The following is an 18,365-nucleotide window of genomic DNA, read 5'->3' on the forward strand; positions in this document are numbered from 1 at the left end:
GTGTCAAGTTGCCATAAAAGCCAACTAATACAACTCCCTGGCCAGTGGACTCCAGGGACCTGCTTATCTGTACTTTTCCACAAGCCTGGCTTTTTAAAATGTGAGTTCTAAGGGACTGAACTCAGATGTCTAGATGGCAAGCACATTACCATGCAGTGAGCTATCATCCTAGCCAAAGAGAAACTAATTTGCATGTTAGATTAGAACCAAAGGCTTTATTTGTACTTTACACTAGTGAACTACTATGAACTTCCAAACTTCAATGTTATTAAATAATTGAAACTCAGGCTGTCACTCTTCTAATTGAATAAGCTAATTCAAGAAACCAATGGCTCCACAACATTCTCCTCTCCAAGAATGAGGCAGCTCTTTCCTGCTGTCTTGTGAAGAAAATGAAATTTTAAGGGATTTACCATTTCCAGTTTCTCTGCCTTCAGGCGAACAGAAGGATTTAAGGAAATCTTCTTTCCTTGTGGTCCAGAATCATCATCAGTCCAGGCAGGAGCAACATCTAGGAGACAACAGGGTGCATATTAATTGGAGATCTAATAGGAACGGAACTTTTCATTTGACAAGCTGTGTTCTGGGCTCCTGCTGTTCAAAAATAATTCTGGTTAAACAGTTGGCAGGTCTTACTTTTGTTTTTATGAATTTTTCCCCTGTAAGTCTAGAATGTTTCATATAAATCAGCTTTACTTGAGTGTTAAAAGATATGCTATGCAGCATGGTAAATTCTGCATTATGAAGTCCCATGGAAACATTAGCCTAAAGACAGAGTCCTAACCATTATGATGCTCCCCTCAATGCCGTGGTAGCTGGAAGGTAAAAGCCTCCCTGTTCAAGCAAGGGAAATAATATTAGAGTCAGAAAGACCGTGATATTTCCTTGACTGGAAAAGAGAGTACCGCCGCGGAAGTAGTCTGGAAAAACGCTAAGTGCAACTTCTAACACTTATGCACTGGAGGATGAAGTGGACATGCAACTTTCTGAGCTAAAAAAAAAATCCTGTTCCACTTTACAGAAGGGCTGAGTTTCTAGCAGTAAACGTGGACTTTTACAGAGTTAAACAAAATGCTCTCCTCATCCATTTCCCTGCATGTTTTCAATGCGGCTTAATTATGCAGATATTCTTTTTCCTGTTTGCCAGAATGGAAAGTTAGATGCCACCAGAGGCCAGCCCTTGAGAACGATTTAATATGCCACAGTTTTAAAGACAAATTTCTACAATTTATGTCAATCCTTCCTATCTAAGTTGTCACTGTTCTAAATACACTCTTAAATGGTATTTTACTAGTTCTACATAGAAACAAGAGGAAGAGAAAAAACTTTTTGAAATGTCACATCTTTATGCAGTGTTTTAATTTTTTTTAATTTCTCAGAGCATCTGTCTCTAAGTACAGAGTGATTTGCATTCTCTTTCTTAAGAACATAAGAAGCACATATGAAAATAAAGAGTCTTCCTCTAAACCTTTAACACATCCTCAACATTCTATGCAAAATCTTTAATATAGCTTATAGGTGTTAAGAGTAGATATAAAAAAAATTGTCACTGACTTTTAGTTCCAAATGGAATTAAACCTTGGGAAGGGTTGACTCTAGTGTGACGGAATTTTTACAATTCTGCTAAAAGCAAGAAAGATTCTTTTGTTGTCATGACATCTAATTGCTGGCCATGAGGTTAAAATAAAATATCAAACCCCTATTTTGAAGTATTAAAAGAAACTATGTAGCAAACTGCCAGTGTGGTAGAGAAGATTACTATGGGCTGAAATGGCATGGAAGAGCAAAAAGATGGAAGGAAACTCTGTTTATCAACTTTAAGGGTGCATCTTGAGATCTGTTTTCAAATTGATGCCTAACCCACAATTAAGGGTCCCTAACATCTAGTCAACTCATGCTAACCTATCCATAGTTTCAGTCCAAGTCTAACTGGGCTTAAAAGACTCTGTTCAAGTTAAGTATGTAAAAGTGTCACTGAGTAGGTAAAGCAATGGGCAGAGGAGAGAAAAGTGGACACACATGACAGCCACATACACAAGACACAGTTTGACTGTTTGCCTACAGCTAACTGAAAATCTGGTATGGCAAGAGGCAGAAATAACAAATTTCCCCTAGGCACCCCCCACACCAAACCAAAAAATTGACCCAGGTTGTACATCCCGGCAGCAACAATGCTATGTGGTCTTTATCTCTAGGGACTCCACAGTTTTCATCAAAGTAGAAAGACTCCAACTGATATTTGTGAAGGACGGTAAAGACAAAAATCAGTGAAGGCACAGAAACAACTACAAAACCTGAGGAGAGACACTGTGCAATGAGGAAAGGGAGATAATGCAAAACTACCCCAAGGCTTGGCTCCACAACAAGCACCGTGCCTTGGCAAGAGCTCATTTCTTCAGCCTACCTTCCTCTCCCTACTGACTTCCAGGCTAAGTCTTGAAGAGGCACATGCACACCAGAGCGTGTTGACAACTCAGAGTTGTCTAAAGCATAATGTCCCTCAGACCTCAAGTCCATTGACTCTATCCCTGTCTCAACCTCCCATTTGCTCCTCTCTGGGGGCCCTCTACTTCTGTTCTTTTTTGGATGAGAAGAAAGGAAATGCTCTGTAAGAGTATGACCAACACTGTAAAACTAAGTTTTAAATGTTACACAAAACTTTAGAAGGTATTTTTCCCCATCAGTTTTGAGTTTTAGAAGGCTGAGTGCAAAGGAATTAAGCCTTGTCCCACTGCTCACCTAATGGCGCCATTTCTTATTCCCTGAGGAAGGGCTTCGTTTATCTGCACTTCACTCAGAAACTGTGTATTAGTCAACTCAGTGCCATAATGAACAATTCTGAATTCTTGAGCTAACATAATGGACAGATAATCTTAAATTATCTTCATGTATAATGCTGATCTTAAGTATTCTAACCAATTTTATACTTGCAAATAATTCTGAGATGGAAACAGAGAAGAGCTATCTTATGTTTATTTTTGTTGAGGTTAATATTAAAACTTGTTCACATTTTTACAATAAATACTGCATTGGTTTGAATGTGAAGGATCCCTGTGGGCTCAAAATCTGAATAGTTGGTCCTTATCTGTTGGTTATGTGGGGAGGTTATGGAAGTTAGAGAAGCTTTGTGGGACCTAGCTTGTGGAGAGGAGTCAGGAGGGCTATGTGTGTCTTTAATGGTTTATATTCACTTCTGAATCTGGCTTTCTCTGCAGCCTGGGACGGTAACCATGTGCAGAGCTTTGCCTCACGCTCCCACAGTCATGGGGTCTCTTAGCCATGCCTTTCCCACTATAATGGACAGAATCTTCCCTCTGAAACTGTGACCCCAAATAATCTTGTCTTTTGGTTGCCTCTGTCAAGTATTTGGTCCACTAATGAGAAAACTAACTAATGAGAATACCAACTGACTGAAGGAGTCTAGAAGATGATAGTTAAGGGCCTAATACGGGAACTCTATGCTGATGTACTTACATGCAGAGAAACCACAACATATGCAAGTTATCTTGAGACAATTTTCCCTCCCTGAATTGTGTAAAACCCCACCCAGTAAATATTGCCTATTGTATTTATGCAGAAATGTACACGTGGATCTGAGTTAATGCTAATTCTATACTAGAAAAAGTCTGTTAATGTTTTAATATTTTAATTTTATAAATGACTTACTTAAATACATTTCTTAATAACTACATTCCTATTCCAAATTCAAACAGATTTTCTTATAGCCATTGGTACAAATCTCACTTTACAACGGAAAGATCTGTGCTCTCATCAGCACTGTGTCTTAGGGTCTGTGGCCCCTCACTTATCTGAGCTCTATGCTTTTGTTCATGACACATTCTTAAATTAAGATTAACGTCTTCTGCCTGTTTCCTTTAAGACGAGGATAATGCTTGATTTTTGATAAGCTGAGGTGTCTTAATTGTTTTTTGCATGGTATGATGAGCTCGTTGCTGTAGCCTGGTTTTGGAGGTAGAGGGAAGGACATAAAATTGACTTGCCAGGAAGAAGCCTTCACTTCTGCTCTAAAACCATGCTCTTTCTCTGGAGAGCTATCTGAGCTACATGTTAGCTTATGTTTCTGCAATATGATTAACAATAAAAATACCTCTGAAAATATACCATGTACCAAGTACAATGCTAAGCACTTGACATGTGTGACCTTTAGTCTGTAACTTCTCCTTACTGCAACCATCTAATGGTCATGGAACTAAGAAATCAGGATCAAGGTTTAGGATCTCCCAGGCTGCTCCTGTGTTTTCCTGTACAACGTGCAGTTCACTGGCCATTTCTACTGATTGTATTGGAGCTGCTTGCTCACTCTCTCCTTAGTCTACTTTGTAAATGTCTTTACATTATTGTGTACAATAAAAAATCCATGTGCATGTATACATCTATGAAGAAATATATGTACATTTGAATGTTTTTTTTTCTTATTTGAGTGATGAGGACATTAACCTCATCAATTATTTTACAGTAACATTAAGTAACTCACAGAGATCCTAAATCTCTCTGGAATTCCTGCTGTGCTGTGCTTATTGTTAACTAGGTAACGTTTAACAAACGTACACTGAACAAATGGCTAAAGGGACTAATTAGCTTGGTCACTTTAAAAATTGGAAATTTACTACATATATGATACATAATTTACAATATAATCAAGGAATAAAGGGCCCTGACTTTCACCATGGAGCAACTCTGAGCAACCCAGCATCTTGTATTATCTGCTTTATTCATCTATCCTCTTCTTTCCAGGTGAATTCTCAATTTAAAATAAAAACAGTGTATCAAGAGACTGGATGTTAATTACATGACAGAAATACTAATTAATAGTATTTCCAGGAATCACTAAATCTTAGTAATTAAAAGGTATATAATTTTGGCTAAAAATTACTAACCCACTGGAAGATACTTCTCCCGATCAGAGGAAACATATGTTGAATAGAACATAAATCCCCGGAAACTCTGTATCGTGGTGACTGTTTTTCTTTTTTTGTGTGCTGGGGATTGAATACAAATGTTCATGCCTGGTAAGCATGTGTTCTTCTACTAAGCTATACAATTTGTCCATGTTGTAGTAGTAACTTAATCTAAACTAGTTCTCTTTATTTTGCAATTCTTAGCAAAAATAGTGGCATTAAAAATTAATAATGTGGTGTGGGTAGTCCTTTTGTTATGTGTTCTTTTTATTGGTTAATGAATAAAGAATCTGCTTGGGCCTATGACAGGGTAATAAGAGCAAGGCAGAAATTCCAAGCAGAGAGAGAGAGAGAGAGAGGAGAAAAGAAGGCAGAGTCAGAGAGATGCCATGTAGTTGCCGAAAGAGATAGATGCTGGAACTTTACCCAGTAAGCCACAACCTTGTGGTGGTACACAGAATAACAGGAATAGGCTAATTTAAGGTATGAAGAGTTAAAAAGCCTGAGCTAGCAGACTGAGCAGTGTTTTAATTAATACGGTTTTTGTGTGATTATTTGGGGTCTGGGCAACAAGACCCAAATGAGAAATGGGAAACAAATGAGCCTTACAAATTGGTGCCCAATGTGGGGCAGCTACATCCACATAAAACCTGAGAGAACTTGAAAAGAAATTCTAGACACAAAAAAAATGGAGTTTAGCACAGCTTCTTAGAAGTCACATTTTTTTTTCAGATGGTCTGTTTTCTGGCAGTGAGCAGGGCCCACCACGGCTCCTTTAAGAGAGGTCTTCCTGATTCAGCATTGGCAGCAAAGCCTGTGTGGCTTCTTAGGGGAGGGCATCCTGGTTAGTGCTAACAGTACAAACAGCTCTGGCTCTTTCAGGAGGCCTACAACTTAAATGGAACCTGTAAACAGCATGTTATAAATTGCTTAATAGTGACAGAGATCCACTGTGACCCCGTAGCTGGGGCGGTTGCATGGCTCTCAGGCAATAAACATGCCTCTGCCATGCTGGACTAGGCGGAGCCAACAGGCAGGGCTGCGGTGTTGGTCTTAGTCATGCCCACTAATTGAATTGTCTCTCTATACAGGGAGACATTGAATTGTACAGGCTGCTAAGCTAAACCTATATCTATAATAATATATATTATTTATATATTATATATATTTTAAAGGTATCTTGACTGGGAAATTTGGGTCTAAGAATGTGTAGCTTTGGAAAAGAGGTTCTGCTATTGTTTCCACAGAGAATGAAAACCTATGGATTTTTTTCCAGACTAATGTGGTTTGAGGGACCAAGACCCCCAAAATCCTCCATAAACCTCCAAAACTACTTTACACAACAAAAACAAAAAAACTACTCTCAAATTCCCAAATACTGTTTATAAATGTTTGTTTACATTTAGAGGGGAATATGATACAGAGATAAATACTTTGCATTGGTATGGATCTTGGTTTATTGATAAAAATTTAAGGTCAATTTTGTTATATGTATATTTCTGCTCTTGATTAAGATATTGTATTTGTGCAGCTCATTTAAAAATGTGATGTATAATTAAAAAATACAAGTGAATAGATAGTCATCCTTAATAGTGAAGAGTATAGTCATATTAGTTAGGTTTTCTAGATGAACAGAGATATATTTCAGATGGGTAGGTATTCTTCAAGTCTTTCAAAGACCTACAGAATAAGGCATTTAAAATGTTTTAAGAACTTAGGATTTTTCATGACAATGAGACACATCTGCATCTGACAGCACCAATAACTTCAAACTCATAAGTTTGAAGCCATTTGGAGTTTGTTAGCCATTTGGGCAAGAAACTGCTCTTTTTTGGACTGCTTGATGGTATGTTGTATAAACAGGACAAGCAGGAACCACAGAAAAATGATTGCTGAACTTGCCAAAAGAAGGTGAGACAGTCCTTCTGGGTTCCTGCTTCATGAAAGAGTCTGCCAGACATTCTGCAGGAGACAGAAAAAAGTGACTGACAAACTGCCAATATAGGTGGAACTGTCTTTAAATTTTCCTGCTTCATAAAAAAGTCTGCCAGATACTATGGGCCTGTAGGCTGAAGATAGATGCCCTGAAATTACATAAGGACTTTGGGTGACTGTCCAGGCAGAAAGATGTCTCTGTCAATTTTAGAGTTTTACAAGTTGCTTACAATGCACTCCCTGTTAACTTAAGTAATATTTTAACCTTCTGGGTTCTTTGGTGGAGTTAAAGGATAAATAGTTATAATTATAGCTTTCCTTGCTTATGATAAAAGATAAAATAAATATAAATATTGTAACTGTATCTGTAATTCTTACTTAATACCTGTTTTATATATGTAATTTTACTATGTTAAATTAAAACCTTTTAATTTATTTGGACAGAAAAGGAGAAATGGTATGGGAAGCTCTTCTGCGTATTGGTTAATGAATAAAGAAGCTGCTTGGGCCTATGGCAGGGTAGAAAAGAGCAAGGCAGGAATTACAAGCAGAGAAAAGAAAGAGGAGTCAGAGAGATGCTATGTAGTTACCAAAGGAAACAGACTCCGGAACTTTATCCAGTAAGTCACAACCTTGTGTTGCTACACAGAATAATAGGAATGGGCAAATTTAAGATGTAAGAGTTAAGTTACAAAAACCCTGAGCTAATAGGCCGAACAGTATTTTAATTAAGGTAGTTTCTGTGTGATTATTTTAAGTCTGAGCAGCTAGGAAACAAACAAGCAGTCTCCACCTTACATACATGTGGGTTGCACTTTGAATTATAATTTAGCAACATGTAACTATCCTTTTAGTTATATTAAATATAGTTAATAAATTGTCTTCTTTAATTTTAAGAGATAATTTTGGTGTAAGAATTATTTTTCTTGATATTTGAGACAATAAGATCTTTATGGTTTGATAAAAGTCCTTTTCTATGTGCAGTTTAGACAATTTTCATTTTATTTTATTTTTAAAATATCACTAAGTCACTTTAGGGTGATTCAAAACAATATCAAAGTCAGTATTGCTGTCGTTTCTAATTTATATCCACACAGTATCTTCCAAAACAAACAAACACAAAAAACCAAGCATTTTTTCAGTTCTGTCCCATCTATATTGTGTTTTCAGTGGTGGAGTGTTATATCTCATGAGTACTTCAGTAAAGGGCAATAAATTGCATATTGGCTATAGAAGCCTTTCATTATTTAATTATAACAATCTAACTATTGCAACTTTACAGACATTTATTATAATGTACTTCTTAAAAAGTATTAATTATTATAATGCACTTCTAAAAATTTCAACTCTATGTTCAAATAAATTTCCAGTGAAAACAAAAATTTAACAGGAAGCACCAAATAATTCATTTCGCTCTTTTATTCACTGAAGGAAGAAAAGCATAATATACCCTTCTTTAAAGTCTATTGAAAGTCATACTATGAATTCATCATTGAGAAAGGATAATTGAAGAACAAAATTACAGGAATTAAATGGGACTTTACCTGAACTGGATGCATCTGTAGGGCTGTTGTCCAAAGAAGTAATTGGAGTATGTTCTGTTTTATTGTATCCATGTTTTGTCTATGAAAGAAAATGAGGGAGATGATGTTTCATTTTCTAAAGTAGGTCAAAAACTAAACTAGATGCTCATATTAACATTAATAGAAGGTTTAAAGAGATCAAAGCAATATTACAAAAAGTATGAAGCTCCTAATATTTGGTATGTTTATCTTCAAAGAAAGCATTTCAGAGTTGAAAGTAGTAATGATTTTATCTATGCAGTGTCTAAGATAACAGAACAGAATGCCGTGTCCCTTGCCTTTCAAAAGATGCATCTAAGGGCTCACAGAAACCAGGCTCTCTGATCACCATATACCTGGAGCAAAACTTAGCCTATTGACGCAAAGTATATCTGTTTCTTGTTTTATTTTACTCTGAACACAAATTTAAAGAATCTAAAGTCTACTTTAGAATTGTGATTTAATAGGACAATGTAGCAGATTGAAAGCAATTATATTAATTTGGATAGAAAAATTCTCTATTTTATAGAAATCAAATAAGTAAGGTGAACTATTTCATAGGACACACATGTGAGGGTGAGAGAAACACTATAGATAAGATAGTCTGGATTAACCTCAGTTCGTATGGAAGAAACTAGGGACTGAACACACACACACACAAACGTTCCCCCCCCCCCCCCGAGTACCTACACAGTTAGGCAGAAGTGCTGTCTAGTTGTATGTTGATGCTTTATTAATTTTTTAAAGAAAGGATACATTGTCTTAAAAAAAATCTATGTTTTTGCATCATAAAAACCTAAGAAGGGAAAAAGTCTTTCAAGGAAATACTAACTTATTAATAAGCATTATTAATGAAATTACAATTCTGTGTTGACTAAATCAACATAAAAAAACATAAACGCTTTATGGACTGAATATTAAGCTGAAATTTAAGAGTACCTGAATTTCTTTAAAAGAAGGTAAAATGGGGTTCTGAGTCTTCGGAGTGGATGAAGTCTTTGGGACTAGTGCTTCGGGGGGAGGGGAAAGAAGATTGAATGCTGAGTTTTGAGGGCCACAGTCTTCTGAAGCTTGTAATGGGGATGGACAGCAAACATTTCCTGGATGGCCACTGTAAGATTTTTGTCTGATAAATGCTATCTGCCAAGGAGATTCTGACCTACGATGAAAAGAAATCACTTTGTGGATATGCAACAAACACAATCAAGCAAATTCAAAGATACTGCTTCTAGTAGAGTAAAAAACCTTTCTTTACAGTATTCTCAATCACCATCTTTTGATGTATATGCTAAATGACTCATCCTATCATATGGATAAAATTGTTACCTCAACTTGGCTCTGGTAATTATGCTTTTTGCTTCTTCAAATGATACACCAATCATAGATTCCTTGTTTACTGAGACAAGTTGATCTCCTGGTTTCAAACGTCCATCCTAAAAAAAAAAGTCAAAAAGAAAATTATGAAAAAAGATTAAAATCATTTTAATAAAATTAGTATAACAAAAGTAATTAATTTTTATGAATAATATAAACACAGAGTGAAAAAAATGGAGACCTCCAATAGCAAAATGTTTTATTAATGCCTGGTTAAGGACTATACATAAGTAAAATTGTGTGGTTTATTCAACAGCCCTCATGCTAACGAATGTGCCTACTGTAGGAAACAGGCCTGTATTCCAGGAAGACACTTGTTCTCAAAGCTTAGCACTATGAGTCTGATAAGATTCTGACTGATAACGTGAGCCAGCACTCACTGTACATTGAGTATTTCAGAACAGGACACTCATCCACCCTAGAATGAACATTCTTGCATCTTTCCTCTGGTTAATGGAGATGTGAAGATACATGAACATACAGTATGTACCTACCTACACACACACACACACATATACACATATAATACAAACATGCATGCATATACATTCACACACACACACAAAATGTCCATACAAGCACAAATACACTGATATTTTAAAAATGAGGTTAAGAAACATAACTATATTGATACTATCCAAATCTCAGTTAATAATCGAGCATCATCTTTTTTTGTTGTTATTTATTTATTAAAGATTTCTGCCTCCTCCCGGCCACGGCCTCCCATTTCCCTCCCCCTCCCCCAATCAAGTCCCCCTCCCTCGTCAGCCCAAAGAGCAATCAGGATTCCCTGCCCTGTGGGAAGTCCAAGGACCACCCACCTCCATCCAGGTCTAGTAAGGTGAGCATCCAAACAGCCTAGGCTCCCACAAAGCCAGTACATGCAGTAGGATCAAAAACCCATTGGCATTGTTCTTGAGTTCTCAGTAGTCCTCATTGTCTGCTATGTTCAGTGAGACCGTTTTTGTTTTTTTTTTTTTTTTTGACTGGTTTTATCCCAGGCTTTTCAGACCCGGGCCAGCTGGCCTTGGTGAGTTCCTGATAGAACATCCCCATTGTCTCAGTGTGTGGGTGCACCCCTCGCGGTCCTGAGTTCCTTGCTCGTGCTCTCTCTCCTTCGAGCATCATCTTTCCTAGATGTGGCCAGGCCACTAGGCTGTGCACGTCACGCTGATTTAACTGGCTGTCTCTGTTAAGCCCTGGCTCTGTGCATAACTACCTCAAGTACGTAAGCCCCAGCATTATCAATTTACTAGACTGATGTGGTTGCTGGGCCAGCATCTTAATCACTTGATTTTTTTGTTTGTTTGTGTGTGTGTGTTGTTTTTCTTTCTTTTAGTTCAACTGAGAAGGAAAGTTCTGTTCTTTAACAAATTCTAAGGTAGTACTCTTTTTCCATTAGTACAAACACAGAAAGTATTATTTCCGGTACTATAGAAAGAACAAAGGATTAAATTCTGAGTATCCTCCAAAGTCTTGTTTGCTAGAAGACTGGTTCATGGCTTGGCGTTACTGGAAGCAGCTGAAACTTTGGGAGGTGGGTGACTGGGAGGCACTGGAAGCACGGAGGACAGCCCCCAAAGAGGATTATGAGATGCTGTTTCTTCTCTTTGGTCTCCTGGACCTGAGTTGAGCATTTTCACGCCATCACATCCTGCCAGAATATGTTGTCTTATGCCAAAAGCAATGGGCCAATCAAACCGGGACTGAACCATGTGAGTGTATGAATCCAAACAGACCATCGGTTGGCTAGCTCAGGGATCTAGTGTAGTAATGGAAGGCTGACTACCACACAAGGTTTAAAAAGGTTGGTTTTTACTTTTGATAGTGTTGGAACAATCTCTACAAATTCAAGATCCTCGACTGAAAATCTAACCTGAGCTAGTAGAGTGCTCAGCCACAACTGGGACAGCTATACCATTCCCCTCATGGACAGCTCAGGGACATGGCTGAAGATGAGGTAGAAATGTTCTAAGAACCAGAGGTCAGAGAGAACTGGAGCGAAACAGTATCCATGGAACATGACGAGACCATTACATCCATGAGCTCACAGCAAATGTGGCTGCCTGTACAATACCCGTAACACAAATGATCAAGCCGGTCGGCATGCCAGCATGAACCTCATACCTGAGAGGGAACAGCATGGAGGTGAGCACTCAGAGAGATCTGGATTTGAATGTGAGCTCTGCAATTACTAGCTAGATCTTTGTTAACAATGAGAAAAGGGGATGGGAGAGCACATCCTTTCGCCTGGAACCAGAAACTAAAGTACAGACATCTGGAGCTAACTCCTATGTTAACGTCTGTTACAGAGAAGCACCGTGGGATACAGAGGAAAAGGCTAAAAAAGCCCAGATGGGAGAAAGGGTTTAGACTGACCTGCAGCCTCCTGCACTCTCTTCTCCCGCTATACAGATCCCAAACCCGTATGTGTTAAAGGGACACCTCGCAGACTGTACTAGAAGGAGGAAAGAAGGGCTCTGGTCACAGGCTTCTAGTATGTATACATATTTCCACTTTTGAACACGTCTTTGCAGCAGTTAGTGCTTGATTTTGCCTCTGATAATGAAATATCCGCCGATCAGATGAATTTCTGAACCTGTTTAAAAGTCAGAGCATGTGACTAACAAAGTCACTTTTGTAAAAGTCTGGCATCCTAAGAGAGTGGATTCTGCCCCAGGTAGACTACATGCAATATATGTGCAGATACGACTTGAGGGAAGGCCGAAGTCTCTACCACTCACGGCTTATGGAGCAGCTGTGCCACATGGCAGCCAAAATGCCAGGCATGTCTAAACATTGAGCTTCAGTTTGAACACTCTCTCATTTGATGGTAATGTACATGTCAAAATAATACTGCGCTCCTGGTCACTTAAGTTCTTCTGTTGTAAACAGCTGTCACTGTTCACTTCAATTATGATTATATTATAAAGTTTTAAAATAACATATTATTGCATTATCAGAAGCCATCTACTGAGCATGATTCTGACAGAATTAATTCACTCTTCAGAAAGGAAATGGTGCTTCTGTGAGTCTTTGAGTTTCTTCCCCAAGCTATGAACTAGATGTAGCCTTCTTTGAACTGCAGTGACTACTGTACAGGTAAGAAAGTTGCTTAATGTCTCTGAAACTCTCTACTCATTTCCCTAGCAAAAAAGTTGGTGCAAGTCCCTACAATACAACCCTAGTGTAAAAATCAAAGAATCCAGGCAAAACGCACTGTAGGTGGTCAATAAGGTGAATCTGTCCCAGGTTAGCTATGGTTCATCTTCAGGAGTTCAGTTACGCTGCTCTTGAGATAGAGCCCACAGCTAGGAAAAACTTGAAACCCCTTAACTTCCGGAGCCTGTTGGAAACTAACTACGGTTCCAGCTTCACCTTACACCTATCTCAGCGTAAAAGTTCCTCCTCCTCTTCTCAGAGAGCGCTCCTCACACCAGCTGTCATCTACATAGTTCAGTGATTTTACACATGGCCACTTCCATCGAGAATGCTCCCATCTGCTCCCTTTCCTCCACAGGATGAACGCTCTCACATCACAAGCAGGCTAAACACCATCTTTCCTGAACAAAACTCACACTTACTTACCTCTGTCATAGCACCTACTTTATACTGACTATCCGACTTCATTTACTTCCACCCTTCCCAAATTATAACATATTAATATTGATAGAGCTCTCAGATGAGTCCCACTTGTCCCTTGGTTGACCAGACCCTGCTACCATGTGGTTCCTGAGCACAGTGCAAAGGAATCTGATGGGTCAACAACAAGCGAATGAGGTCCGGGAACTGGCCTGAGGAAGTTAATGCAGTTGTGTAACAATGGAAACGACAGCAGCAAGGAGGAGAGTGATGCTGCAAGGTGACCTGTCCTGGCTGCTGCTTCCTCGCTGTTCACCAATGGGATGGTTTCTGTCTTCCACAAGCCTTGCCTTCTTGTGTATCCAGAGGCTTTGGGTAGAGGTCAGCCATGTGCTCAGCATCTCCTCCTCTGAAGTGAAAGATGGCCTTCCAGGCTTTGTGAGCCATGATTAACTGTAGATGCCTATGTCAATGGGACCTTTGTCTTTACTTACAAGGTTGACAAAAAGTCCTCAATTTATCAAAGCTAAGATGGCAATAACTCCAAGGGATTTTCTTTCTTTATGGAGAGAGAAAGAATATTGACGGCCAAATACACCATGGCACTGTTGTGAGAGGCAGTGGAAAGTCAGAGCTAGGAGAGTAAATAGACCCTTACAGGCAAACAGGCATACCGCATAGCTACATATACGTTTATTATGTATAGAGTTTATATATGTATGTTAAACATGTCTTAGGATCGGTTAGATGAAATATGAAATGTTACTTCATATTTGCAGAAGCTTTCTCCTTTATCTTATCATAAACGAAAGAAAGAAAACATTCAAAACTTTCAAAATTATTATCCATCATCTGATATACTGGGCAAAAAAGGAGACACACAGACAGAAACGTGACAGATCATGGCAACATCCATTCATTAATATCTGAGTGAATCACCCCGAGGCAGTCACTGTAAAGAAGCCAGACGGCAGTCCCTGCCATTGACTAGGCAGTGGTTCAGCCTAGTAAGATGATCAGGGAGACGGATGGTCCATTACAACCTGAGTTAGGTGACATGAAACATGGGAACAAGCACTAGACACACACACAGGAATGATAAAACCTGGCCTTATCTGCAGGTACACTGGAGGACAGGAAACAAGTCCTCTGCCAAGTGTTCTTTAAACTGATATCTGGAACAGTAGAATGGAAGGAGGTGCCGTTCCCAGCTTAACGGAACAATATACCTACGCAGAGATAAGGAAGGGTTGGCTCTGTAAGAAACAGGGAATACAAGCTTGTAAGTGGAGAAATGGAGAAAGAGAGCTGAAGGCAGAAGGGAGTCTACACAGAGGCCTGTAGGTTACTATTACTAGTTAAGGGAGTTTGGTGGGAAGGGACATAGGCAAGGTGCATTAAGAGCAGATAAAGCTACCAAAAATTCCAATAAAAACCAATGCCAGACTAAAGAGAGAGCTTAGAGAGACTGTTCAGTCAAAAGACTGCCTGTTATGCAAGCAGAAGAACCCAAGTACAGACTCCCAGCACCCACAAAGAAAATGCATGCAACTCCAGTGCGGGCAAGGGAGAGAGAAGCGGATACTCAGAGCCAACTGGCTAGCCAGTCTAACTTCATCAACCAGTTCTAGGGTCGGTAAGAAACCCCGTCTCAAAAGATAACATAGTGACACTGGTGTTGACTGCTGATCTACACTTTCATGTACACATACATGTACCTGTACGTACACACACACCACACAGACACACAGACACGGGGGGGGGGGAGAGAAAGGGGGAGAGAATGACTAATTGGCTCAAAAAAGAGCAAAAAGGTCAATAGTATGTGCTAAAATAAATTAAAATACATGCTATGATATGCGAAGAAGAAAATGAATGGAAAGGAGTTTTGAAAAGTGGTTGAGAAGAGGCTATTACTTAAGAAATGAGAAGAAAGTCTGAGATAAGTGTCATGGCTTGTGCCATTGTACCTCAGAAATGTTGCTTCTGAGACACATCTAGGACAGCTAAGTGAAGATTTTCATCAGGAAATTAGAAAGCTGAATATAAAGATGAAGCGGATGTTGAGTCAACAGGTTTAGGAATGTTCTTTGAGTACTCTAAACTACCAGGGACTAGCTACGGGTATGGAAAGGAGCTTCAGATTCTCATATTTCCTTATTCAGAACCTGGTGCATTTGTTCTCAGTACTGGCTGCCTAGAGTTCGTAGAGCTAACACAATTCTGCTACAGAAGATCTGATGCCCTCTTTTGGCATCCATAAGTACTGCAAACATATGATAAACACAAAGAAAAAATGCATATGCGTGAGCACACGCACACATACACACACACACACACACACAGAAATTTAAAAAATTATACCCTAGTTAAAGCACATATGAAATTCAGAAAACAATTAACAATTAATAAGTCTGGCATTTTAGCCTATGTTTCTATGAATATAACTAGCATGTAGAAATTCTGTACAGATTAAAATTGTATTTTTATGTTAGATTAGTGTAATACCATCTAGTCAGGAAGCTAAGAGAAGAGGGTGGCTCAAGTTCTACCCGACTCCCACTTTCATGTACACATACGATACACACACACACACACACACACACACCACAGACAGACAGACAGACAGACAGACAGACAGAGGAAAAGGAAAAGAGAAGGAGAGAATGACTAATAGGCCCAAGAAAAAGCAAAAAGATCAATAGTATATGATAAAATAAATACAGTGCTAAGATATGTCCAAGGCCAGCCTGGGCAACTTTGTAAAACCTTGTGTCAAAAATAAAAGACTAGCAAGAGTGATAGGACACTTACTTAAAATAGAATCTAGATCACTAGAAGCATATTATCAACAAAATATTTGCAGTAAATATGCATTATTTTGTATTTGCATATAGCATTCTGAAGGAAATATTTACAAAATATAAGGACAGGAGGATTACTTATTCTTCTATATGTCTTTCTAATTGGTTTTCTTCTTTTGCATATGACCTGAACATTAATAACTTCATGCTGCTCTCTAGTGGTAAATGAAGAAAACAAGCCATTAGAAAGTTTTGTCTTCTAGAACACCTGAACCAAGAAAAGGTATATATCATGAGCATAATTCTTAATCTGCTATATTTAGAGCAGGAAAAAAGCCACTTAAAATTACTATGTTCAAGCTGGGCGGTGGTGGCGCACGCCTTTAATCCCAGCACTTGGGAGGCAGAGGCAGGCGGATCTCTGGGAGTTCGAAGACAGCCTGGTCTACAAGAGCTAGTTCCAGGACAGGCTCCAAAAGCTACAGAGAAACCCTGTCTCGAAAAACCAAAAAAAAAAAAAAAAAATTACTATGTTCAATTTATTAGTCTGATTTAAAGTATTTATGGAAATGAAAGGGTATAAATTTTATCAGGCACCTTGAACTATTATTGCACCCTACCCAAAGTATCTGAGTTAGCAGGGCATGGTGATCTTTAATATGAACGTCTGAGAGGTTGAATTAAGAGGACTGGCATGAGTTGGAGGCTGATGTGGGGTATGTAGTGAGTTCCAGGTTAGCCAGATCTAAAACAAAGTCTCCGTCTCAAACAGGCAAACAAGCAAATGACTTAAACTATACTAAATCCTCAAGTCTAAATCCCGTTCTCCCCACCCACATCTCTAAGCTTTAAAACTGTACTGAGAGAGAATCTCTTAAATCTTGCCAAAAAGATTATTGGGGAAAAGTGGATTGAATTTGTTTAACTTTAACATTAACCTATGCTGTCTAATGATTTAACTTGAATAGCTTAAATGTAGATCTTTATAATACCTTAAACTGGCAATAATTTAGAATTCAGAAGGTATTTGGAAAGATGATTAGTGTTTCTCTTTTGATGAAACACCATACCCAAAAGCAACCTGCGCAGGAGAGAAAACCATTTATTTCACTGACACTTCCGGACAAAAGTCCGTCATTGAGGACACTAAGGGCAGGAACTCAAGCAGAGCAGGAAGCTGGAGACAGGAACAGATGCAGAGGCCATGGAGGAATGCTTCTGACCTGGCTTGCTCCTTGTGGCTTGCTCATCCAGAACCACTAGCACAAGGTTGCCCACACCCATCATAGGCTGGACCTTCATGTATCAATCACTAATTAAGGAAATGCCCTAGCTTTCCTACAGCCTGGTTTCTCAACAGAGTTTTTGTCTCTCAGATTACTATAGCTGTTTGTGTCAAGTTGACATACAAGCCAGCACAGAGATACAGAGATGCCTTCTGAAATGAACAAACCTAAAACAGGTCAATCCTCTCTCTCTCTCTCTCTCTCTCTCTCTCTCTCTCTCTCTCTCTCTGTTTATCTTTAGTGAGGAAATAAAAATCTAACTGAAAAGACAAACTGTTTGCTCTGTAAGAGTCTACAGTGAGAGAAGGGTAAAAGTGAAATTATTGATTTAAGAAAACCCTGAAAGAACAATTTTAAGAATAAACTTAGAAGATCCTTAACCAAGATATCTAGGTTGACATAAATAAAACCTCAAAGGGGTGACAATGCCAAAATCATGAGATTTTATTAACTAAGTTGCTGGAGTTTTGATTAAAATCAGGCCCTGACTTTCTTAGGCACCAGACAAAGAAATGGACGGTCTATCACATTCATGTGATTAAGGAAAAAAGGCTAGCCACTATCTGCACTTAATTCTAGATCTAGTTTCTCATTCCCAGGTTGAATCTAGTCTCTTGTGGACAAATAATAAGGTCAGCTAATGAGTCAATGAGAATTACTGCAAATCAGGAAATGAAACAGTTCAGTTTGCTGCTTCATTTCCTTTTGCAATTAGGAGGGCAATCAGACACAGCTCAAGGTCAGGTGACCAAGGTGATCCAAAGTCAGCAGGCACATAGGCAACATGTCTTCAGATACAACTTCTCTGAACTCTGCTTCTGAGATGGTTTGAACAGTGTGCAATCAGAAGCAATGCACAACCTTGAGTTCGTGTCTACATAATTGATTACTTGCTTCCTGGAG

At 38.7% G+C, this 18,365-nt stretch overlaps 1 protein-coding gene across 1 annotated transcript in view; it reads right to left on the bottom strand.

The window, feature by feature from the left end:
• The window catches only part of Stxbp4 (syntaxin binding protein 4), a 166,100-nt gene that overhangs the window by 125,949 nt on the left and 21,786 nt on the right, over window positions 1-18,365 (bottom strand). The window contains exons 5-8 of the mRNA XM_005350526.3: window positions 9,743-9,849; window positions 9,356-9,575; window positions 8,399-8,477; window positions 414-511 (exon numbers count right to left, since the gene is read on the bottom strand). Of these exons, the coding sequence (XP_005350583.1) occupies window positions 414-511; window positions 8,399-8,477; window positions 9,356-9,575; window positions 9,743-9,849 (504 nt within the window). The remainder of the gene's footprint in view (window positions 1-413; window positions 512-8,398; window positions 8,478-9,355; window positions 9,576-9,742; window positions 9,850-18,365) is intronic.

Source organism: Microtus ochrogaster, chromosome 7, assembly GCF_000317375.1.
Source record: "Microtus ochrogaster isolate Prairie Vole_2 chromosome 7, MicOch1.0, whole genome shotgun sequence".
Taxonomy (NCBI): domain Eukaryota; kingdom Metazoa; phylum Chordata; class Mammalia; order Rodentia; family Cricetidae; genus Microtus; species Microtus ochrogaster.